The 25,238-nt window shown below is 42.2% G+C and overlaps 1 protein-coding gene across 2 annotated transcripts in view; it reads left to right on the top strand.

Moving 5' to 3' along the window:
- The window catches only part of PUSL1 (pseudouridine synthase like 1), a 31,102-nt gene extending 7,024 nt beyond the window's left edge, over window positions 1–24,078 (top strand). The window contains exons 3-9 of one of the 2 annotated variants that reach the window (XM_056508300.1): window positions 5,639–5,788; window positions 9,835–9,984; window positions 11,031–11,201; window positions 17,639–17,693; window positions 18,220–18,284; window positions 20,373–20,535; window positions 23,953–24,078. In XM_056508300.1, the coding sequence (XP_056364275.1) occupies window positions 5,703–5,788; window positions 9,835–9,984; window positions 11,031–11,201; window positions 17,639–17,693; window positions 18,220–18,284; window positions 20,373–20,535; window positions 23,953–24,024 (762 nt within the window). In that variant the 5' untranslated portion in view covers window positions 5,639–5,702 and the 3' untranslated portion in view covers window positions 24,025–24,078. Of the gene's footprint in view, window positions 1–5,600; window positions 5,789–9,834; window positions 9,985–11,030; window positions 11,202–17,638; window positions 17,694–18,219; window positions 18,285–20,372; window positions 20,536–23,952 lie in introns of both variants that reach the window. The other variant, XM_056508299.1, reaches the window with a different exon arrangement.
- Window positions 24,079–25,238: the final 1,160 nt, after the last annotated feature.

Here is a 25,238-nt window from a genome sequence, read left to right as displayed (position 1 = left end):
GGGATGAGCTTTGCTGGCCACACATTATTTCCTGGAGCATTCAGAAACCCAAATTGAAAACAATTCCAGGCCTTGTTTCCCCACCTGGAGAAATTGGATCTTTGAGATTTGGCTCCCTCCACAAGGGAATTTTTAACATCCAGGATTTCATTCTCTGTCTCAATTCTTAGAAATATCTCTGCTGTAAAGGAAGATCTCACTTTTTTTGCTGTTGCTTGTGGTGAAGAACAAACAACAATCTTTTTGGGACCTGCAGGTTTTTCCTTCTGCTGCCTGCAGCCATCCCCATTTCCCATTTTTTCTGGGAATTTGCTGCCCAAATTCATCTTCCCCTCCCAAAAACCTCTTCTGGCAGAAGCCTTGTGCTAAGGGCAGAGATTGTTCCTCATATAAAGAAAAGAGGAGAGAAAGGAAAAACAGCAGCTCCTTCCCCAAATCCTTAAAAAAAGCAGCAAAAATTCAAACAGAAAAAAAAAGAACTTATTATCTTCAGCCTCTGTTTTGATAACAATTCCAGTGATGTCAGAGATTGCTTTGGAAACCTTCTGTTCTGACAAAATCCACATTCTCAGCCTGTCCTTCCTGGCTTTTATTTCCATTCCATGAATCCAGCTGGAAATGAGTTGGGTTTTTAATTAGCTGCAGCTGAGGCAGGATTTGCAACCAGGAGCTTGCAAGTTATTAATTATTAGAGCAATTAAATTAATAAATTAATAAATTGTGCAGCCCCTGTGTGTGAGGCCAGTCCAGAGGATGAAACAATGACCAGTGCAGCTGCTGGGGAAGAGAAATTTATTTTCCCAAAACATTCCCAGTTCTAGATGGAAAATCTAGAGGATTTTTAAAATTTGAAATCAGGCTTGAGGAAGAGAAGTGGATGAACTTTTGCTCCCCTGCCATGGGTGATGTTCATTAGTTCTGTTCTTCCTCCAGCATGGCAGGAAAAGGGAGCTGGGAGCAATAAAAGCAATGTGGAATGGGGATCCATATCATTCTGGCAGGCAGCAGTGGAAATTCCAGCAGAATTCAAATTATGGAAGTGCTCAGTGAGCAGCTAAATGCAATTAATGCTTCCCCTGCACCCTGGGATGCTGCTGGCTGCTGCAGGAACGTGGAAAAATTTGGGATAAATGGGTGAGATGTAAAAGGTCTCCAGCAGGTGCCAAATCCAAGATTTCAGTGTTTATAGCACCAGCTAAAGAAAAAAAAAAAAAAAAATTGATGTTTCTTGTGGCTTAAAGAAGGAAGCAGAGAGCTCTGAGCACACACAGAGCCCAGCTTTTTTATTCCTTTATTTTAATTTATTTTTGACTGCTATGAGGTCTCCAGCAGAAGATTTCAGTGTTTATAGCACCTGGTAGAGAAAACAAAAAATTTGATATTTCCTGTGGCTTAAAGAAGGGAGCAGAGAACTCTGAGCACACACAGAGCCCAGCTCCTTTATTCTTTTATTCCTTTATTCCTTTATTTTAATTTCTTTTTGACTGGTATGAGGTCTCCAGAAGATTTCAGTGTTTATAGCACCTGCTAAAGAAAAAAAAATAAAAATTGATGCTTCCTGTGCTTAAAGAAGGAAGCAGAGAGCTCTGAGCACACACAGAGCCCAGCTCCTTTATTCCTTTATTCCTTTATTCCTTTATTCCTTTATTCCTTTATTCCTTTATTTTAATTTATTTTTGACTGCTATGAGGTCTCCAGCAGAAGATTTCAGTGTTTATAGCACCTGGTAGAGAAAACAAAAAATTTGATATTTCCTGTGGCTTAAAGAAGGAAGCAGAGAGCTCTGAGCACACACTGAGCCCAGCTCCTTTATTCCTTTATTCCTTTCTTCCTTTATTCCTTTATTCCTTTATTTTAATTTATTTTGGACTGCTATGAGATCTCCAGCAGAAGATTTCAGTGTTTATAGCACCTGCTAAAGAAAAAAAAAATATAGATGTTTTTTGTGGCTAAAAGGAGGGAGCTGTGAACTCTGAGCACACACTGAGCCCAGCTCCTATATTCCTTTATTTTAATTTTTTTTTAACTGGGTGAAACATTTAATTCCTGCTTCAGTTCCCTGCTGGGAACCCCCAGATGATCCCAAACAGGATGGGGATCTGGATGAGCAGCCCTGGCAGTTCCTCAGATAAAAGCCCTGCCTGGTTTTGGGAATTTATTTTTTACTGCAAGGGCAGGAAAAACTGGTCCCTACCCCAGCAATTCCTGCATGTAAATAATGCAGATTTTTTTTTTTTTTTTCAGTTCAGGGTGGGGGATGTGATGAGATTAAAGTGCACAGGGAACTTTGCTCAGAGGACTTTGGATATTCACACAGGAGATATTTGCAGAGGTGAAGGGGTCATTTCTTAAGTGCCTGCAAAGAGCAGATCAGAAATTCTCTTTTTCAGGAGTTTCTATCCCATCCAAAAAAAAAAAAAAAAAAAAAAAAAAAAAAGGTAGTAGGTAGAATATTCAGTGTATTTTTGGGTGCCTGTTGTGCTGGAGGAAAAATCCACAGAACTTTGAGCTTCACAAATTGGGATTTATTTGTTGATTCCTCCTCAGAAAGGTGGGAAAAAAATCTGCTGGAGAAGGGCAGCTGTGAAAATGTCATTTGTGGAAGGAAAATCCCCAGTCCTGCACCTGTGTGCTGGCTGAGCTGAGCAGGGGGGAAATAATCAGATTTACTTGAGATTCTGCTGCTTTTTTCCTCTCCAGCCTGGAGAAATTCAATGTTGGGATGATCCAGCAAAAAAAAAAAAAAAAAAAAAGGATTTTTTCCATGTTCTCTCCTCTTGTCTCTCTCAACTCTTGTTTGCACTGCCTGGTTTTTGTCTGCTGAGGAAGGAGGGGGAGAAAAGGGTGGAGAGAGGGAGGGAGGAGCCTGCAAAACCCAAACATCTCTGGAGAAACTTGAAAAAAAAAATTTAAAAAAAAATCAGCTCCAGCTCCCAGACAAATTGCTGAGGCACAAGCCAAGGTCTGCTGCAGGAAACTATTTCAGATTTCTGTCTGCTCCTCTCTGCTCCAGGGTGATAAATAAAGATTTTTTTTTTTGTTTTTTTTTTTGTTTTTTCACTGTTAATTGTAACCACATGTGAACTCCAAATGGAAGGATTAGGAAGGGAAAAAAAAAAAAAAAATCAGTTTGTTCTGTTTCCCAGGCCTCCCCCTGCAGCTTGGTTACATTTTTTCTGGAAAGTTTTTGTGAGTCAGCAACCAAATTTGAATTTGTACCAAATTCAAACCCAATCCAAACTGCTGGGATGGGGTGGGAAGGAAAAGGAAAATTTGAGTCACTCCTTTGCTTTTCTGCCTCTTTTTGTGGTTTTCAGATCTTCCACTTCTTCCCTGTAGTAATTTTCACTGGATTTTCTGTCTGGAGTTTGGGTTGAAATGGGGTGAAATTTGTGAAATTAATGATCCTCTGGTTTTTTTTTTCCCCTCACCCAATAAAACAAAGCAGAGATTAATATTTTCCACTTTATTTTGTGCACTTAAGGAAGCTCACATGACACAAAGAGAGATGAATTGTTAGTTTTGATTTTACTTTGTCCACCTAATGAAGCTCTTTTGGCATTTTGGATGTTGATTTCAGGGCAGAAGCTGAGAAAAGGCAAGTAAAAGAAATTATAAAATAAAAAAAAACCTATAAAATCAAGCTTTGCTCTGATGAATTACCAGCTAGCCTATTTTAAAAAAAAAAAAAAATTATGAAAAGTTAACATGCTATTCTTGGAGAGAAAAATAAGTTTGCAAATGCACAAACAATAAATGTGTCCCTTGAAAATGCACAAAGGAAAAATGTGAACACCTGAATTAAAAAAAAAAAAAACTCTTAGCACATGCACATAAAACACTTTTTAACCAATGAATTAAATAGCAAGAAAATTACTCTCCAATCAGAGTTGTACTCACAGTCTGTGAAAACTGTATAAAAATGAGGTTTATCAATAAAAAATAGATTTTTTCCTGCTTGAAAAAAATTGAGTCCCTTCTTTATTCCAACAAGCCACCACTGATTTTAGGAGGAATTCCCCCAAATTCTTCTCCATCACTTCTTCCCAACCCCAAACTCCAGTGGGAGCAGCACTGGGGTGTGGTGAGCCAGAATTTCTGATGGATTTTTGCTTGATTATTGCTGGATTTTTCTGAATTATTTTGCTGGATTATTGTTGGATTGTTGCTGAATTTTTGCTGAATTTTTGCTGGATTTTTGGTGAATTATTTTGCCAGATTTTTGCTGAATTTTTGGTGAATTCTTGCTGAATTCTTGCTGTACTTTTGCTGTATTTTTCCTGGATTTTTCCTGTATTTTTCCTGCATTTTTGCTGGGTTATTGCTGCATTTTTACTGAATTATTTTGCTGGATTATTGCTGAATTATTTTGCCTGTTTTTGCTGGGATTTTTGCCTGATTTTTCTGGATTATTGCTGAATTTTTTCTGAATTATTTCTGAATAATTTTGCTGGATTCTTGCCAGATTCTTGCTGGATTTTTGCTGAATTATTTTGCCAGATTTTTGCTGGATTTTTTGCCAGATTATTGCCAGATATTTGCTGGATTTTTGCTGGATTATTGCTGAATTATTTTGTCAGATTTTTGCCGGATTTTTGCTTGATTTTTGCTTGATTATTGCTGGAATATTGCTGAATTATTTTGCCATATTGTTGATGGATTTTTTCTGTATTATTACCATATTATTGCCATATTGTTGCCAGATTTTTGCCAGATTATTGATGGATTTCTGATGGATTTTGCCTGAATTATTTACCAGATTCTGTATTATTCTGTATTATTGCCATATTATTGCCATATTATTTCCATATCTTTGCCATATTGTTGCCAGATTTTTGCCAGATTATTGATGGATTTCTGACAGATTTTGACCAGATTTTTGCTTGATTTTTGCTTGATTATGGCAGAATTATTTTATCAGATTCTTGCCCTATTTCTTCTGTATTATTGCCATATTATTGCTGTATATTTGCCATATTGTTGCCAGATTTTTTCCAGGTTATTGATGGATTTCTGATGGATTTTGGCCAGATTTTTGCTTGATTATCACTTGATTATGGCTGAATTATTTTACCAGATTCTGTATTATTGCCATATTATTGCCATATCTTTGCCACATTGCTGCCAGATTTCTGCCAGATTATTGATGGATTTCTGATGGATTTTGACCAGATTTTTGCCGGATTTTTGCTGGATTATGGCTGAATTATTTTACCAGATTCTTGCCCTATTTCTTCTGTATTATTGCCAGATTTTTGCCAGATTATTGATGGATTTCTGATGGATTTTGCCTGAATTATTTTACCAGATTCTGTATTATTGCCATATTATTGCCATATCTTTGCCACATTGCTGCCAGATTTCTGCCAGATTATTGATGGATTTCTGATGGATTTTGCCTGAATTATTTTACCAGATTCTGTATTATTCTGTATTATTCTGTATTATTCTGTATTATTGCCATACTATTGCTGTGTTATTGCCATATCTTTGCCCATTCCTGCCGGATTTTTTGCTTGATTGCTGCTGAACTATGCCTGAATTATTTTCCTGTATTCTCACCTTATTTTCCCCATCTTCTGCTGCTCCCCACGTGGCAGGAGGCAGCAGCCAAGCTGAGGCCCAGCTGCCCCGTCAGGTTCCACATCTCCAGCCGCACGGACAGCGGGGTGCACGCCCTGGCCAACGCCGCCCACCTGGACATGCCCAGGCCCCCAGGAAAGGCAGATTTCACTGGCCACCAACTTGCCCACGCGCTCAACCGCCACCTCAGGCCTGAGCCCATCCGGTGAGTGGCTGCAGAGAGAAAAAAATTCTTCATTTTGGCTTTTTTTTTTAATGCAAGGGTGGGAAAAACTGGTCGCGACGCCAGCAGTTCCTGCCCAGACAGAGCCCAGCTCCTTTATTCCTTTATTCCTTTATTCCTTTATTCCTTTATTCCTTTATTCCTTTATTCCTTTATTTTAATTTATTTTGGACTGCTATGAGGTCTCTAGCAGAAGATTTCAGTGTTTATAGCACCTGCTAAATAAAAAAAAAATATTTATGTTTCCTGTGGTTTAAAGGAGGGAGCAGAGAACTCTGAGCACACACAGAGCCCAGCTCCTATATTCCTTTATTTTAATTTATTTTTGTGGGTGAAACATTTAATTCCTGCTTCAGTTCCCTGCTGGGAACCCCCAGATGATCCCAAACAGGATGGGGATCTGGATGAGCAGCCCTGGCAGTTCCTCAGATAAAAGCCCTGCCTGGTTTTGGGAATTGTTTTTTACTGCAAGGGCAGGAAAAACTGGTCCCTACCCCAGCAATTCCTGCATGTAAATAATGCAGATTTTTTTTTTTTTTTTTTCAGTTCAGGGTGGGGGATGTGAAGGGGTTAAAGTGCACAGGGAACTTTGCTCAAAGGACTTTGGATATTCACACAGGAGATATTTGCAGAGGTGAAGGGGTCATTTCTTAAGTGCCTGCAAAGAGCAGATCAGAAATTCTCTTTTTCAGGAGATTACACCTCATATATCCCATATTTATAAATTCCATATTTATAAATCAAGAAACAATAAAATCACAATAAGTAAATATCCCATGTTTATAAATATTTGTCCCAAATTTATAAATTTCATCCCATATATTTATAAATTATATCCCATATATTTATATTTATAAATTATTTCCCATATAATATCATTTCTATCTTTAAATTTTCAGTTGAAATTCCCAAAATTGCTTCATCTTAAGCAGGGGGTGACAAGCCTGAGCCTCATCCCTCATCTTCTGGAAAAATCCCTGTGCCAGGAGCAGGAATTCTCTGCTCATGCAGAAGAGAAAAACCCAAACTTTGATGTGGTTGCAAGAGGGATCTTTGTGAGAACATTGCTGTGGATGGAGCTTGGAAGGAAAACAGAATTCCAGGCTGGCTGAGTAAAATCCCTCTAAAATCCCTCTGGTGGTCACTGCTCTCTGTTCAACTTCTAAACACATTTAGAAGGATCCCATCCTCCAAAAAAAAAAAAAAAAAATCAGAATATTTCAGAGCTGGAGTCACTTCAGGAGGATTCTGCTGTCCTTGGAGTGGGAATGGCAGTGTAGGAGTCTCACACCTCCCATTCCTGGTTTCATAACCACACAATTAAATTTGTCTGAGTGACAAGGCAAGGCTGGGATTCCTCCCACCTCCTGCAAATTGGATTTTAGCTGCTGTTGTCAGTGGAGAGAGCATGATGGTTTTTTTTCTCATGCACTGCCATTTCTAGTTAAATGTCTTTGGGCTTTTTTTTTCCCCCTTTGATCTCAACATTCTGGCTCTGTTGGAAAGGTAAAAAAAATGCCACATTTCTTTATTTTTAAAATGGGATCTCAGCAAGGTCTGAAATGCAGCTGCTGGAGAAAATTCTGGAAAACCATTCCTGGCTAAAAGGGAACGATTGCAACAGGAAGAGCCGCCTGCACTGAGGAATTTTGTGAGCAGAAACAGGCTGCTCTGAAAGAATCCTTCTGCAAGGGTGGTTATTTAATAAAAACCACACAAGTGTTAACAGAAGCTTGTGGAGGCATGCAGGCAGAGGGAAAGAAATGGAATAATTTGATTTTTGTGCTTAGAGGAGGCTGGAGGTGCTGGCTTCAAACCCCACTGCAGGCCTGGAGGATGGAGTTTGCATTTCTCCTGATGCTTTTATAGCAGTGGAGCAATTCCTGGGCTTGTTTTTGCAAATCTTTGTGGCTCAGCTTTCATTTCTCCCTCTGTGGTCTGAGCCAGGGCAGGGCTGTGAGCCAGAGGCACTTGAGCTGGCAAAAATCCCCTGAACACCAACCTTCTTTAAAGTAAATAAAGACATTTGTGGTCCCAAATCTATCATGGGGTTTTTTTGCCTGCCCTGGCTGCTTTCTCCTCACTAAATTCCAAAGGCAGGAAGGCAAAACAGCAGGAGAAAAAATCCCTTCTAAGGAGAGGTTTCTTCTGAAGCAGCACCTGCAGGAATTGTGGTCCCTGCTGGGTTTTTCCTGCAGGATGAAGAGCAGCAGAATTTTGGGATGAGACAGAGTCACATCCAGTGCAGGAGAATATTCTGGGAGAGGTGCAGGAGATGGTGGCTGCATCCTCCTGCAGGGGCAGATGTGGTTCAGCTGGAGCAGTGCTCCTGGAGAAGGTGCAGTTTCCTCTGAAGCTCCAGGGATGATGTGCAAAGGTCTGGCTTTCCTCTGGAATCCAGTGGGAAGAAGGTTCCTTGGTGTCCAAAATCTCAGTTTTTATCTGGGTAGGAAAGGCTTGGCTCCTCCCCTGGTTGGAGCATCTCCCAGTGGGATGATGGAATTTTATCAGTCATGCCCTGGGACTCACTGGCCATGAACAGGAGATATCTCCTGGAGGGAGGATGGGCTGTGGGAAGATAAAGATGATTGCCCAGCTGGTTTAAAGTGGCCCATTAGCAGGAGATATCCCCAGAGATAAGAATCACTGCCCAACCTGGTTTTTAACATCTGGCCCATTAACAGATTATATGATCCTGGAGGGAGGATAGGCCTGGAAAAGATAATTATTTTCCCACCTGGTTTTAAAGGTGGCCCATTAACAGGAGATATCCCCAGAGATAAAAAATCACTGCCCCAGCTCGTTTTAACCATGGCCCATTATCAGCAGATATCTCCCACAGATATAAAAGTCACTGTCCCAGCTGGTTTAACTCATGGCCCATTAACAGGAGATATCTCCCACAGAGATAAGAATCACTGCTCAACCTGGTTTTTAACAAATGACCCATTAACAGGAGCTATCCCCAAAGATTAAAAATCACTGCCCCACCTGGTTTAACACATTGCCCATTAACAGGAGATATCTCCCACAGATATAAAAGTCAATGTCCCAGCTGGTTTAACTCATGGCCCATTAACAGGAGATATCTCCTGGAGCAAGGATGGGCTGTGGGAAAGATAAAGATGATTGCCCAGCTGGTTTAAAGGTGGCCCATTAACAGGAGATATCCCCAGAGATAAGAATCACCGCCCCAGCTGGTTTTAAAGTGGCCCATTAACAGGAGATATCTCCCATGGAGATAAGGGTCGCTGCCCCACCTTGTTTAACCCATTGCCCATTAACAGGAGATATCTCCTGGAGCAAGGATGGGCTGTGGAAAAGATAAAGATGATTGCCCAGCTGGTTTTAAAGTGGCCCATTAGCAGGAGATATCCCCAGAGATAAGAATCACTGCCCAACCTGGTTTTTAATAAATGACCCATTAACAGGAGGTATCCCCAAAGATTAAAAATCACTGCCCCAGCTCATTTTAACACACGGCCCATTAACAGGAAATATCTCCTGGAGGGAGGATGGGCTGTGGGAAGATAAAGATGATTGCCCAGCTGGTTTAAAGGTGGCCCATTAACAGGAGATATCCCCAGAGATAAAAATAACTGCCTCAGCTCCTTTTAACTCATGGCCCATTATCAGCAGATACCTCCCACAGAGATAAAAATCACTGCCCCAGCTGGTTTTACACATTGCCCATTAACAGAAGATATCTCCTGGAGGGAGGATGGGCTGTGGAAAAGATAAAGATGATTGCCCAGCTCCTTTTAAAGATGGCCCATTAACAGGAGATATCCCCAGAGATAAGAATCACTGCCCAACTTGGTTTTTAACAAATGACCCATTAACAGGAGGTATCCCCAAAGATAAAAATCACTGCCCCAGCTGGTTTTACACATTGCCCATTAACAGGAGATATCTCCCACAGAGATAAGGGTCGCTGCCCCACCTAGTTTAACATCTGGTGGCAGAACTCCCATTTCTGGCCCCATCCTGGGCTGCAGCCCCACCCAGCCTGTCCCTGTGCCCCGCAGCATCCTCAGTGCCCAGCGGGTGCCCAGCACCTTCCACGCCCGGTTCTCTGCCGTGTCCAGGACCTACATCTACCGCCTGCTGCTGGGCTGTGCCCACCACTCCCAGATCCCCGTCTTCGAGCGCGACCTGTGCTGGGCTCCGCCTGGAGGGTGAGTCCCTCCCACCTGCCGGGGAATCCGGGGGGAAAAAAGGGGTTAAGGGGGGATTTGGTCTGCACAGAGTTCTTTTAATGCGGGTTGTGGAAGGCAGAAGTAAGTGTGAAATGGTGGAAATGAAATAAATGTGAAATGTTTGGGCTTGGTTTAGTTCACTGGGGTTTAAGCCTGGCTTAATTCATTGGGGTTTGAGCCTAATGTAATGCCTTGGGGTTTGAGCCTGGCTTAATTTATCGGGGTTTCGGCCTGGTGTAATTCATTGGGGTTTGAGCCTGGCTTAATTTATTGGGGTTTCAGCCTGGTGTAATTCACTGGGGTTTGAGCTTGGTGTAATTCCTTAAGGTTTAATCCTGGTTTAATCCATTGGGGTTCGTGTTTGGCTTAATTCCTTGGGGTTTGAGCCTGGTGTGATCCCTTGGGGTTTAACCCTAATGTAATTTATTGGGGTTTAACCCTGATGTAATTCACTGGGGTTTCAGCCTGGTGTAATTCACTGGGGTTTGAGCTTGGTGTAATTCACCAGGGTTTAACCCTAATGTTATTTATTGGGGTTTAACCCTAATGTAATTCACTGGGGTTTGAGCCTGGTGTAATTCATTGGGGTTTAAGCCTGATGTTATTTATTGGGGTTTGAGCCTGGCTTAATTCACTGGGGTTTGAGCTTGGTGTAATTCACCAGGGTTTAACCCTAATGTAGTTTATTGGGGTTTAACCCTAATGTAATTCACTGGGGTTTCAGCCTGGTGTAATTCATTGGGGTTTAACCATGATGTTATTTATTGGGGTTTAACCCTGGTGTAATTCATTGGGGTTTAACCATGATGTTATTTATTGGGGTTTCAGCCTGGCTTAATTCACTGTGGTTTCAGCCTGGTGTAATTCACCAGGGTTTAACCCTAATGTAATTTATTGGGGTTTGAGCCTGGCTTAATTCACAGGGGATTGAGCCTGGCCTAATCCCTGTGGTTTAAGCCTGGCCCGGTCCCCGTGGTTTGACCTGGTGGGTTCCCGGTGTCTGAGGCTCGCCCTGCTGTCCGCAGCCCCCTGGACATCGCGGCCATGCGGGCGGCAGCCGAGCTGCTGCTGGGCACGCACGACTTCAGCTCGTTCCGCTCGCCGGGCGGCCCCGCCCAGCCCAGCCCGGTGCGGACCCTGCTGCAGCTGCGGATCCGGCCCGGCCCGGGGCTGCTGGCCCGGCACGGCCCGCTCGGGTGAGGCTCGCACGGCTCACAGACCCTGGGATTGGGGGGGGATCGGTGTCCTGCCTGTCCTGCCCTTGGGGTGTCCTGCCTGCCCTGGGGTGTCCTACCTGTCCTGCCCTTGGGGTGTCCTGCCTGCCCTGGGGTGTCCTACCTGTCCTGCCCTTGGGGTGTCCTGCCTGCCCTGCCCTGGGGTGTCCTGCCTGTCCTGCCCTTGGGGTGTCCTGCCTGCCCTGGGGTGTCCTGTCCTTAGGGGTGTCCTGCCTGTCCTGCCCTTGGGGTGTCCTGCCTGTCCTTGGGGTGTCCTGCCTGCCCTTGGGGTGTCCTGCCTGTCCTTGGGGTGTCCTACCTGCCCCTGGGGTTCCTGCCTGCCCTGCCCTGGGGTGTCCTGCCTGTCCTGCCATTCCCGGGGGTGTCCTGCCTGCCCTTGGGGTGTCCTGCCCTGCCCTTGGGGGTGTCCTGCCTGTCCTTGGGGGTGTCCTGCCTGCCTGTCCTTGGGGTGTCCTGGCCTGCCCTGGGGTGTCCTGCCTGCCCTGCCCCTGGGGTGTCCTGCCTGTCCTTGGGGTGTCCTGTCCTGACCCGTGGGGTGTCCTGCCTGTCCTTGGGGTGTCCTGGCCTGCCACTGGGGTGTCCTGCCTGCCCTGCCCTGGGGTGTCCTGCCTGCCCTGTCCTTGGGGTGTCCTGCCTGTCCTGCCCTTGGGGTGTCCTGCCTGCCCTTGGGGTGTCCTGCCTGCCCTGCCCTTGGGTGTCCTGCCTGCCCTGGGGTGTCCTGCCTGCCCTGCCCTTGGGTGTCCTGCCTGTCCTGGGGTGTCCTGCCTGTCCTTGGGGTGTCCTGCCTGTCCTGGGGTGTCCTGCCTGTCCTTGGGGTGTCCTGCCCTGCCCTTGGGGTGTCCTGCCTGCCCTGGGGTGTCCTGCCTGCCCTGCCCTTGGGGTGTCCTGCCTGCCCTGCCCTTGGGTGTCCTGCCTGCCCTTGGGGTGTCCTGCCTGTCCTTGGGGTGTCCTGCCTGTCCCTGGGGTGAACTGGGATGTGGAACTGGGCAGGCAGCAGCTCTTTTTGCATTATTTACTCTCATTTTGGTGGATAAAATCACCTCTGCTGAGGGATTTGGTTTTTATCTACAAGCACAGGTGAGAGCCCAGGCACTCAAATTTTCTCTAAAGAAAAACTTCCCAATTTTTGTATTTTTGAGGGAGTTTTTTGGGAGTTGATGTCCTGCCTGCCCTGCCCTTGGGATGAACTGGGATGTGGAACTGGGCAGGCAGCAGCTCCTGACAGCTGTTCTTGCACTATTTACTCTCATTTTGGTGGATAAAATCACCTCTGGAAGGAATTGGGGTTTGGTTTTTTTTTTTTCCTACAAACACAGGTGACAGCCCAGACACTCAGATTTTTCCAGAGGTTTTTTTCTTTTTATTTTTTGGGGGGATTGATGTCCTGCCTGCCCTGCACTTGGGATGAGCTGGGATGTGGAACTGGGCAGGCAGCAGCTCCTGTCAGGTTTTACCTTATTTATTTAAAAAAAGATAAATTTTACATTTTAATGAGCATTTGCTCTCATTTTGGTGGCTAAAAATCACCTCTGCCAAGAAATTTTGTTTTTTATCTACAAGCACAGGTGACAGCTCAGACACTCAGATTTCTCTAAAAAAATAATTCCAAATTTTTATTTTTTGGGGGGGAATTGATGTCCTGCCTGCCCTGCCCTTGGGGTGAGCTGGGATGTGGAACTGGGCAGGCAGCAGCTCCTTTTTTTTTTTTTTTTAAAGGTAAATTTTACTTTTTAATTAGCATTTATACAAATTTTGATGGCTAAAAATCACCTCTGCCAAGAAATTTTGTTTTTTATCTACAAGCACAGGTGAGAGCCCAGGCACCCAGATTTTCCTTAAAAAAAAACTGCCAAATTTTTATTTTTTGGGGGGAATTTATTTCCTGCTTGCCCTGCCCTTGGGGTGAAGCTGGGATGTGGAACTGGGCAGGGAACAGCTAATTTTTTTATTTTTTATTTTTTTAAAGGTAAATTTCACTTTTTAATTACCATTTATACAAATTTTCCTGGCTAAAAATCACCTCTGCCAAAGAATTTGGGTTTGATTTTTTTTTTTTTTCCTACCAGCAAAGGACAGAACCCAGGCACTCAGCTTTTCCCTAAAAAAATATTTCCAAATTTTTATTTTTATTTTTTTATTGGGAATTGATTTCCTGCTTGCCCCATGCTGAGCATGTGAGGTTTTCCTTTTTTTTTTTTTTTTTTTTTTTTTTAAAGGGTAAATTTTACTTTTTTATGACCATTTATGCTCATTTTGGTGGCTAAAAATCACTTCTGCCAAGGGATTTTTTTTTTTTTTTTCTTAAAATTTGGGAATAGAAGGAAAACCACACAATTTTTTTTTTTAATTTTTTTTTTTTTTTTTTTTTTTTTTTTTTTTTTTTTTTTTTTTTTTTTTTTGTGCCTAAAATTTGGGAACACTCCAAACCAGTAACTCTCACTGCAGATGCTGGTGAAGGAAAATCCAGTTTTTTATTTTCATAAACAAAAACAAGAGTTGAGGATCAGGTTCTTTAGGGCCAGGTCTTGCAAGTATTGAAATTTTGTGGCTGAATTAAGCAGAAACTGGAATTTTGAGGGTTTTTTCCCAGAAAAATAATGATTTCTTTATGATTTATTATATTTATTTCTGATGATATTTATCACCTGAACACAATATTTATTTTCTTGCTGTTTTTTCTCTCTCAGCTTGAAAACAAACCCAAACTGCATTTTTGTGCTTTTTAATTGAGGAAAAAAATCTTTTTTTTGGGTTGTTATCCCAAGGATTCTCTGTTAAATTGGGATATTTGTGGCTTCAAAAAATCAAACCTCAAAAGTGATTTGCAAACTCTGTTCCTTTCCTTTTTTATTTTTCCTTTATGCCATTTTTTTTTGCCTCTTTTTTTTTTTTTTGCCATTTTGCCTTTGAACTCTTCAGTAATAACCAAAATCACGATTTAGAGGGAAAAAAAATGTGGGGTTTGGGGTTTGTGTCAGATTTGAATTTTATTCCTTTATTTATTTTTATTTTTTTTTAAATTACTGAATCCTGGTTGCTTTTAATCTATAAAATTCTCCCTTTGAGAACATTTGCAGTGATGGGGTAAATACCCAACAAATATTTCTCAAATACTTTGATTTTTTCACTGCAGGAGGAGAATGAACTGTTCCTAAAGAAAAAACTCATAAATTGAAATTTTTTTTTTTTATTTTTTTCAGCCTAATCTAAGGAGGTTTTTTTTTTTTTTTTTTTCTGTCCCAAAGGAGGAAGCACAGAAGGATAAATTCAATTTCTGTGACAAATAAAGCAGCTTTTCTTCCCAGTTCTTCCCTTCCTTTGTGAATTGCCCACTTGTCTGACCCTGAAAAAATTTCCTCCCATCTCTCCCAGTTGCTGAGCAACGCTGGAAGTGGAGTGGAGTTTCCAAAAAATGCTCAGGATGTGCCCCCTCTGCCACCTTTTATTCACTGCAAGGTGCTGGGAAAAAAAAATTTATTTCATTTGTGAGATTGACAGGAAAAATCAAAATTTCACACTTAGGCAAAAAAAAAAAAAAAAAAAAAAAAAAAGTGTTTTGTTCTTTTTCAAACCCTGCAGGATTTTTTTTTTTTTTTTTTTTTTTCTAAAGGTTTTGATCCATCTTGAGGAGTTTAATTTGTTTTAATGCAATAGGAAAATCAGGGATGGAGGAGGTGGATGCTGTCTGGAGAGAGGGAGAATTTGGGAATTTGGGGGAAAAAAATGTGTTTTTGGGGGAAAAAAATGTGTTTTTGGGGGAAAAAAATGTGTTTTTATCCAAGCAGCAAAAGGGAGCTGAGCCAGGCCTGGCTGTGAGGGGGGTTGGGTTGGATGGGAGTGGTGGGAGCTCCTCATTCCCAGTTCTGCATCCCAAATCCATTCCCAGTTCTGCATCCCAAATCCATTCCCAGTTCTGCATCCCAAATCCATTCCCAGTTCTGCATCCCAAATCCATCCCCAGTTCTGCATCCCAAATTCATTCCCAATTCTCCATCCCAAATCCATTCCCAGTTCTCCATCCCAAATCCATTCCCAGTTCTCAATCCCAAATCCATTCCCAGTTCTCAATCCCAAATTCATTCCCAATTCTCCAGCCCAAATCCATTCCCAGTATCCCAAATTCATTCCCAGTTCTCCATTTCCAATTCTCCTTTTCCAGTTCTCCATTTCCAGTTCTCCATCCCAAATCCATTCCCAGTTCCCCATCCCAAATCCATTCCCAGTTCTGCATCCCAAATCCATTCCCAGTTCTGCATCCCAAATCCATTCCCAGTTCTCCATCCCAAATTCATTCCCAGTTCTGCATCCCAAATTCATTCCCAGTTCTGCATCCCAAATTCATTCCCAGTTCTCCATTTCCAATTCTCCTTTTCCAATTCTCCATTCCCAGTTCTCCATCCCATATCCATTCCCAATTCTCCATCCCAAATCCATTCCCAGTTCCCCAGCCCAAATCCATTCCCAGTTCTGCATCCCAAATCCATTCCCAGTTCTCCAGCCCAAATCCATTCCCAGTTCTCTATCCCAAATCCATTCCCAGTTCTCAATCCCAAATCCATTCCCAGTTCTCTATCCCAAATCCATTCCCAGTTCTCCAGCCCAAATCCCCCAATTCTCTATCCCAAATCCATTCCCAGTTCTCCATCCCAAATCCATTCCCAGTTCTCCATTTCCAATTCTCCACCCTCAGTTCTCTATCCTGAATTCTTCACAACCAATTCCCCATCCCCAGTTCATTTCCAATTCTCCTTTTCCAATTCTCCATTTCCAGTTCTCCATCCTAAATTCTCCATTTCCAGTTCTCCATTTCCAATTCCCCATCCCCAAAATCTCCACCCCAAACTCCTCATTTCTCATCCCAGTTCTCCATTTCCAATTCCAATTCTCCATCCCCAATTCCTCCCCAAATCCTCTACCTCCAATTCCCCATCCCCAAATTCCCCATCCCAAATTCCCCAATTCCCCATCCCAAATTCCCCAATTCCCCATCCCCAATTCCCCATCCCAATTCCCCAAGTCCCCATTCCCAATTCCCCATCCCAAATCCAATTCCCCATCCCAAATTGTCCATCCCCAATTCCCAAATTCTCCATCCCCAATTCTCCATCCCAAATTGCCCAATTCCCCATCCCAAATTCCCCAATTTTCCATCCCAAATTCCCACTCCCCAATTCTCCATCCCCAGTTCTCCATCTCCAATTCCAGTTCCCCATCCCCAATTCTCCATCCCCAGTTTTCCATTTCCAATTCCAGTTCCATTCCCAAATTCCCCAATTCCAATTCCCCATCTCCAAATTCCCTATCCCCAGTTCCCCATCCCAAATTCCCAATTCTCCATTCCCCAATTCTCCATCCCCAATTCTCCATTTCCAATTCCAATTATCCAGCCCCAAATTTCCCATCCCAAATTCCCCAATTCACCATCCCCAATTCCCAATTCTCCATCCCCAATTCCAATTCCCATCCCCATATTCCCCATCCCAAATTCCCCAATTCCCCAATTCCAATTCCCCATCCCCAAATTCCCACTCCCTAAATTTCCACTCCCCAATTCTCCATCTGCAATTTCAATTCCCCATCCCCAAATTCCCCATTCCCAGTTCCCCAATTCCCCATCCCCAAATTCCCCAATTCCCCAATTCCCAATTCCCCATCCCCAAATTCCCACTCCCCAATTCTCCATCTCCAATTCCAATTCCCCATCCCCAAATTTCCCATCCCAAATTCCCCAGTTCCCCATCCCAAATTCCCCAATTCTCCATCCCAAATTTCCCAGTTTTCCATCCCAAATTCCCACTCCCCAATTCTCCATCCCCAGTTCTCCATCTCCAATTCCAGTTCCATTCCCAAATTCCCTAATTCCAATTCCCATCCCAAATTCCCCACCCCCAGTTCCCCAATTCCCCATCCCAAATTCTGCATCTCCAATTCTCCATTCCCCAAATTCCCCATCCCAAATTTCTCCATCCCCAATTTTCCATTTCCAATTCCAATTCCCATCCCAAATTCCCCAATTCCAATTCCCCAATTTCCAATAGTTCATCCCCAATTTTCCATTTCCAATTCCAGTTCCATTCCCAATCCCCAATTCCAATTCCCATCCCAAATTCCCCACCCCCAATTCCCCATCCCCAATTCTCCATCCCCAATTTTCCATTTCCAATTCCAATTCCCCAATTCCAATTCCCCATCCCCAAATTCCCCAATTCCCCATCCCCAATTCTCCATCCCCAATTCCATTTCCAATTCCAATTCCCCATCCCCAGATTTATTTTTTTTTTTCATTTTTAAGAAATAATTGTGCCCCAGGTTAATTACTCTCATTCACCTGTGATTTGTCTGTTAAAAACCACCTGAAATTTGATTTAAATCCTTTTTTTTTTGTTGGTTTTTTTTAGGGAATTGGAGTTCTGGGAGGTGAAGGTCAAGGGCAGATCCTTCCTTTATCGACAGGTAAAACCTGCAGCTGCTGCACCACCCAAATTTTAATTTTGCCACTCTCAAAATTGAGAATTTTAGCAATTTTCCAGCTGTGGGACTCTCCTGGAATCAGCAGGGTGAGGATCTGGGCTCTTTATTTCATCCATAAACCCAAAAATTTCCTAAATTTGTCCTTAAACCCCCCAAAAAATCCTTCCCACAATCTCTGCCCTTGCAGTGGTAAAATTCTTTTTAATTTTCATTGTTTTTTGGAAAAAAAGAAGCAAAACTTTATTTTTTTTTTTTTTTTTTGCCTGAAACTTCTCTTGATTTTCTTGGAAATAATTCCAAATTATTCCCCTGGGGGTTTGCTGTGCCCTCAGCTCATCCTAAATTCAGGAATTATTTCTGGGAGCAGGGTAGAGGCAGGAGAAAATTTATTTTTTGGAGGAGAGGGGGTGTTTTGTGGGAAGAGCAAGCAGCTATTTTTTAATTCTGTTTTGATGTTTTGACAAACCCAAATTTGGGGTTTTTTTTGTTTTTTTTTTTTTTAATCCAGTGCCAAGCAAAACTCTGGACAACAAATCTGAGGAGGGATTTGGTGCCAAAAAAATATTGCTTTGAGTATTTAAAATAGTAATAGTAATAATAATTATTTAATATAATTATTTAATATAATTTAATGTATTAATATATATTTAATATATATATATTTAATAATAATATTTTATAATAATAATTATTATTAGAGGCAGAAATTCCTGATATTCCCCCTGAATGGGGTTTGAACTCCTCATCCTGGGAATTTTTATTGGAGAAAAAACTGAAACCACCCCAAAAGCTCAATGTGGATTTTTTAATTTTTTTTTTTTGTGCCATGAATTTTGGGTTTTTTTGATTACCAGTGTGGAGGCAGCAAAGCTGTGGCATGCAATGACCTCTAGTGAGGGTGGAAAAAATCACACAGGAGAGAAATTTGGGCACTCCAAAATCCCAGAATTCCTCTGGATAAAAACATCCTGGATTCTTGGATTTTTGGATTTTTTTAAGGGATAAACATGACCAGGTTGCTTAGTGAGCTTTGGGTTTTTGTTTTTTTTGTTTGTTTGTTTTTTTTTTTTTTTTTTTTTAAGATTTTGGAGAGTTTGGAAAGGGCAGGAGGGGAGGGAATGTTTAATTCCAAATGAGGGATGAAAAATTGGGGATGGGGAATTGGAAATGGGGAATTTGGGGGAGAATTTGGGGTGGAGAGTTGGAGAATTGGAGGTGGAAAATTGGAAATGAGGATTGAAAATTGGAAATGAATTGAGGATTGAAAATTGGAAATGAATTGGGGATGGGGAATTGGAATTTAATTTGGGATGGGGAATTGGAAATGGAGAATTTGGGATGGGGAATTGGAAATGAATTTGGGATGAAAAATTGGAAATGGGGAATTGGAAATGGAGAATTTGGGGGAGAATTGGGGGTGGAAAATTATAAATGGAGGATTGGGGATGGAAAACTGGAGATGGAAAATTGGGGATGGAAAACTGGAGATGGAGAATTGGAAATGGAGAATTTGGGGGAGAATTGGGGGTGGAAAATCTGAAATGGAGAATTGGGGATGGAAAACTGGAGATGGAGAATTGGGGAGGGAAAATTGTAAATGGAGAATTGGGGATGGGGAATTGTGGATGGAGAATTTGGGATGGAGAATTGGAGAATGGGAGGTGGAAAATTGGAAATGACTTGGGGATGGGGAATTGGAATTTAATTTGGGATGGGGAATTGGAAATGAATTGGGGATGAAAAATTGGAAATGGAGAATTTGGGGAAGAATTGGGGATGGAAAATCTGAAATGGAGAATTGGGGATGGAAAACTGGAGATGGAAAACTGGAAATTATTTTGGGCTGGGGAATTGAGGATAGAGAATTGGTGATGGGGAATTGGAGGTAGAGGATTTGGGGGAGAATTGGGGATGGAAAATTGTAAATGGAGAATTGGGGATGGGGAATTGTGGATGGAGAATTTGGGATGGAGAATTGAAAATGGAAAATTGAAGATGGAGAATTGAGGATGGAGAATTGGAAATAGGGAATGGAGGATGGGGAATTTGGGAGGAGATTTGGGGATGGAGAATTGGAAATGAGGAATTTGGGAGAAGAATTAGAGATGGAGAATTGGAAATGGGGAATTGAGGGTGGGGAATTTGGGATGAGAATTGGGGATGGGGAATTGGGGGATTCTTCCCAAACTCTCCATTCCCAGTTCCATCCTGCATTGCACCCTCAGGCGCTTTTCAGAGCAGGATTTGTGCTGATCCCCCTGTCCCTCCCTGTCCTGTCCCTGTCCTGTCCCTGTCCCTGTCCCCTGTCCTGTCCCTGTCCCTGTCCTGTTCCTGTCCTGTCCCTGTCCCTGTCCCTGTCCCTGTCCCTGTCCCCTTCCCTCTCCTGTCCCTGTCCCTGTCCTGTCCCCTGTCCCTCTCCCCTGTCCCTGTCCCCTGTCCCTGTCCCTGTCCCTGTCCCTGTCCCCTCTCCCTCTCCCTGTCCCTATCCCTGTCCCTATCCCCTGTCCTGTCCCTGTCATGTCCCCTCTCCCTGTCCCCTATCCCTGTCCCTATTCCTGTCCCCTATCCCTGTCCTGTCCCTGTCCCAGTCCTGTCCCCTCTCCCTCTCCCCTGTCCCTGTCCCTGTCCCCTCTCCCCTGTCCCTGTCCCATCCCGTCCCAGGTGCGCAGGATGGTGGGGGCGCTGGTGGCCGTGGGTCAGGGCCGTTTGTCCCCCGGGGACATCCAGGAGCTGCTGCAGCGGAAGGACCCGCGGGCGCTGCCGCCGCACGCCATGGCCCCGGCGCGGGGGCTGTTCCTGGCGGCCGTGGAGTACCGGCAGCAAGGTGGGGTGTGGGGTACGGGGTGTGGGTACCGGCAGCAAGGTGGGGTGTGGGGTGTGGGGTGTGGGTACCGGCAGCAAGGTGGGGTGTGGGGTGTGGGGTGTGGGTACCGGCAGCAAGGTGGGGTACGGGGTACGGGTGTGGGTACCGGCAGCAAGGTGGGGTTCGGGGTACGGGGTGTGGGTACCGGCAGCAAGGTGGGGTACGGGATTGGGGATTGGGGTTCGGGGTGTGGGGTGTGGGGTTCGGGGTTCGGGGTGTGGGTACCGGCAGCAAGGTGGGGTGTGGGGTGTGGGTACCGGCAGCAAGGTGGGGTGTGGGGTGTGGGGTGTGGGTACCGGCAGCAAGGTGGGGTACGGGATTGGGGTGTGGGGTTCGGGGTGTGGGGTGTGGGGTTTGGGGTGTGGGGTTCGGGGTGTGGGGTGTGGGTACCGGCAGCAAGGTGGGGTTTGGGGTTCGGGGTGTGGGGTTTGGGGTGTGGGTACCGGCAGCAAGGTGGGGTACGGGATTGGGGATTGGGGTTCGGAGTGTGGGGTTTGGGGTTCGGGGTCTGGGGTGTGGGGTTTGGGGTTTGAGGACCGGCAGCAAGGTGCGGTCTGCGGCTTTGGGGGGTGTGGGGTTCGGGGTGTGGGGTCTGGGGTTTGGGGTTTGGGTATAGAAAGGTGGGGAGGGGTACAGGGTTTGGGGTTTGGGTTCAGGCAGCAAGGTGGGGAGGGGTTCGGGGTGTGGGGTTTGGGGTCTGGGGTTTGGAGTTTGGGAATGGGGTTTGGGGTTTGGGTACAGGCAGGAAGGTGGGGAGGGGTACGGGGTGTGGGGTTTGGGGTGTAGGGTTTGGGGATTGGGGTTCGGGGTTTTGGGGTCTGGGGTTTGGGGTTTGAGGTCTGGGGTTTTGGGGTTTGGAGTTTGGGGTTCGGGGTGTGGGGTTTGGGGATTGGGGTTTGGGTACAGCCAGGGAGATGGGGAGGGGTTTGGGATTTTGGGGTTTGGTGTTTGGGGTCTGGGGTTTGAGGTTTGGGATCTGGGATTTGGGGTTTGGGTACAGCCAGACAGGTTTTGGGTACAGCCAGGAAGGTTTGGGGTACAGCAGGATGGTCCCAGAGGGGCAGGAGGAGATTTGGGGGGATTTGGGGGGATTTGGAATAATTCCAGCACAGAAAATCTGGGATTTTTTAATTTAATTTGTGTTTCCAGCCTGGAATTTCCCCCAAAAATTTGGAATTTTTGTGCCTCCATCATCTTTATTCCCTCAGGGAATAATTCCAGCAAAGGGATTTGGGGATTTCCCAATTTAATTTCTGTTTCCAACCTGGAATTCCCCCAAAAATGGGAATTTTTCTGCCTCCATAATTTTTATTCTCTCAGGGAATAATTCCAGCACAGAAAATCTGAAATTTTCCAATTTAATTTCTGTTTCAAACCAGGAATTTTGTGTTTCCAACCAGGAATTTCCCCCAAAAATTTGGAATTTTTCTGCCTCCATCATCTTTATCCTCTCAAGGAATAATTCCAGCACAGGGATTTGGGGATTTTCCAATTTAATTTGTGTTTCCAGCCAGGAATTTCCCCCAAAAATGGGAATTTTTCTGCCTCCATCATTTTTATTCTCTCAGGGAATAATTCCAGCAAAGGGATTTGGGGATTTTCCAATTTAATTTCTGTTTCCAACCAGAAATTTCCATGAAAAATGAGAATTTTTCTGCCTCCATCATTTTTATTCTCTCAGGGAATAATTCCAGCACAGAAAATCTGAAATTTTCCAATTTAATTTGTGTTTCCAACCAGGAATTTTGTGTTTCCAACCAGGAATTTCCCCCAAAAATTAGGAATTTTTGTGCCTCCATCATTTTTATTCTCTCAAGGAATAATTCCAGCACAGGATTTTGGGATTTTCCAATTTAATTTCTGTTTCCAGCCTGGAATTCCCCCCAAAAATTGGAATTTTTCTGTTTTCATAATTTTTATTCTCTCAGGCAATAATTCCAGCAAAGGGATTTGGGGATTTTCCAATTTAATTTGTGTTTCCAACCAGGATTTTTGTGTTTCCAACCAGAAATTTCACCCAAAAATTTGGAATTTTTGTGCCTCCATCATTTTTATTCTCTCAAGGAATAATTCCAGCACAGAAAATCTGAAATTTTCCAATTTAATTTGTGTTTCCAGCCTGGAATTTCCCCCAAAAATGGGAATTTTTGTGACTCCATCATCTTTATTCCCTCAGGGAATAATTCCAGCAAAGGGATTTGGGGATTTTCCAATTTAATTTGTGTTTCCAACCAGAAATTTCCATGAAAAATGGGAATTTTTCTGCCTCCATCATTTTTATTCTCTCAGGCAATAATTCCAGCAAAGGGAGTTGGGGATTTTCCAATTTAATTTGTGTTTCCAGCCAGGAATTTTGTGTTTCCAGCCAGAAATTTCCATGAAAAATGGGAATTTTTGTGCCTCCATCATCTTTATTCCCTCAGGGAATAATTCCAGCACAGAAAATCTGAAATTTTCCAATTTAATTTCTGTTTCAAACCAGGAATTTTGTGTTTCCAACCAGGAATTTCCCCCAAAAATTTGGAATTTTTGTGCCTACATCATCTTTATTCCCTCAGGCAATAATTCCAGCAAAGGGATTTGGGGATTTTCCAATTTAATTTCTGTTTCCAACCAGGAATTTCCATGAAAAATGAGAATTTTTCTGCCTCCATCATTTTTATTCCCTCAGGGAATAACTCCAGCACAGGGATTTTGAATTTTCTAATTTAATTTCTGTTACCAACCAAGATTTTTGTGTTTCCAGCCAGAAATTTCCATGAAAAATGGGAATTTTTCTGCCTCCATCATCTTTATCCTCTCAGGGAAAAATTCCAGCACAGAAAATCTGGAATTTCCCAATTTAATTTCTGTTTCCAGCCTGGAATTCCCCCAAAAATTTGGAATTTTTCTGCCTCCATCATTTTTATTCTCTCAAGGAATAATTCCAGTACAGGGATTTGGAATTTTCCAATTTAATTTCTGTTTCCAACCAGAAATTTCCATGAAAAATGAAAATTTTTGTGCCTCCATCATTTTTATTCCCTCAGGGAATAATTCCAGCACAGAAAATCTGGAATTTTCCAATTTAATTTCTGTTTCCAACCAGGAATTTCCCCCCAAAATTTGGAATTTTTCTGCATCCATCATTTTTATCCTCTCAGGGAATAATTCCAGCAAAGGGATTTGGGGATTTTCCAATTTAATTTCCAGCCAGGAATTTCCCCCAAAAATGGGAATTTTTCTGCCTCCATCATTTTTATTCCCTCAGGGAATAATTCCAGCACAGGGATTTTGAATTTTCTAATTTAATTTGTGTTTCCAGCCTGGAATTTTCCCAAAAATGGGAATTTCAATCCATTTAATTTCCTAATCAACTTTCCCTTTCTCCCCTCCCAGATTTGGCCATCCCAGAAGAGGAACTTTCTGCTCTCAGCTGAAAATGGAAAATTGGTCAAATTACCTCAATAAATAAAAAAAAAAAAAGAAAAAAAAAAACCAAACAGTGACTGTGGATGCAGGAGCAAAAAAAATAAAAACTAATTAAAAAAAAAATAAAATAAAATAAATTTATTTTTGTGCTGTTCTCTTCTTGAGGAGGAAGGAAAGGGCTGGGTGCTTTTAATTTTTTTTTTTTAATTTTTGATATTTTGGTGTTTTTAATTTTTATTTTTTTTTATAATTTGGGTATTTTTTAATATTTTGGTGATGGGACTCGGGTGCTTCTAATTTTTTTTTATTTTTGATATTTTGGTGTTTTTTATTTTTTTTTTATAATTTGGGTATTTTTTAATATTTTGGGGATGGGGCTTGGGTGATTTTAATTTTTTTTTTAATTTTTGATATTTTGGTGCTTTTAATATTTTTATTTTTGATATTTTGGTGCTTTTTTTTTGTTTTTGATATTTTGATGCTTTTAATATTTTTTTATTTTTGGTATTTTGATGCTTTTAATTTTATTTTTTTTTATATTTTGATGTTTTTGCTATTTTGGTGCTTTTGATTTTTTTTTTTTAATTTTTGCTATTTTGGTGGTTTTGATATTTTGATGGTTTTGATATTTTGATATTTTTGATATTTTTTTATTTTTGATATTTTGGTACTTTGAATTTTTTTTTTTATATTTTGATGTTTTTGATATTTTGGTGGTTTTGATTTTTTTTTATTTTTGATATTTTGGTACTTTGAATTTTTTTTTTTATATTTTGATGTTTTTGATATTTTGGTGGTTTTGATTTTTTTTTATTTTTGATATTTTGGTACTTTTAATTTTTTAAATTTTTGCTATTTTGGTGATTTTGATATTTTGGTGCTTTTAATATTTTTTTTTGTTTTTGATATTTTGGTGGCTTTGATATTTTGAGGTTTTTTCATATTTTGGTGATGGAGCTTGGGTGCTTTTAATTTTATTTTTTTTTATATTTTGGGTGCTTTTAATTTTATTTTTTTTTAATATTTTGGTGCTTTTAATATTTTTTATTTTTGATATTTTGGTGCTTTGAATATTTTAATTTTTTTTTATATTTTGATGGTTTTTATATTTTGGGGTTTTTTATTTGGTGATGGGGCTTGGGTGCTTTTAATTTTATTTTTTTTTTATATTTTGGTGCTTTTAATATTTTTTTTATTTTTAATATTTTGATGGGTTTTATATTTTGAGGTTTTTTGAATATTTTGGTTTCATC

Source organism: Oenanthe melanoleuca, chromosome 21 (assembly GCF_029582105.1).
Source record: "Oenanthe melanoleuca isolate GR-GAL-2019-014 chromosome 21, OMel1.0, whole genome shotgun sequence".
Lineage (NCBI taxonomy): Eukaryota > Metazoa > Chordata > Aves > Passeriformes > Muscicapidae > Oenanthe > Oenanthe melanoleuca.
This window is presented reverse-complemented; position numbering and strand designations above follow the sequence as displayed.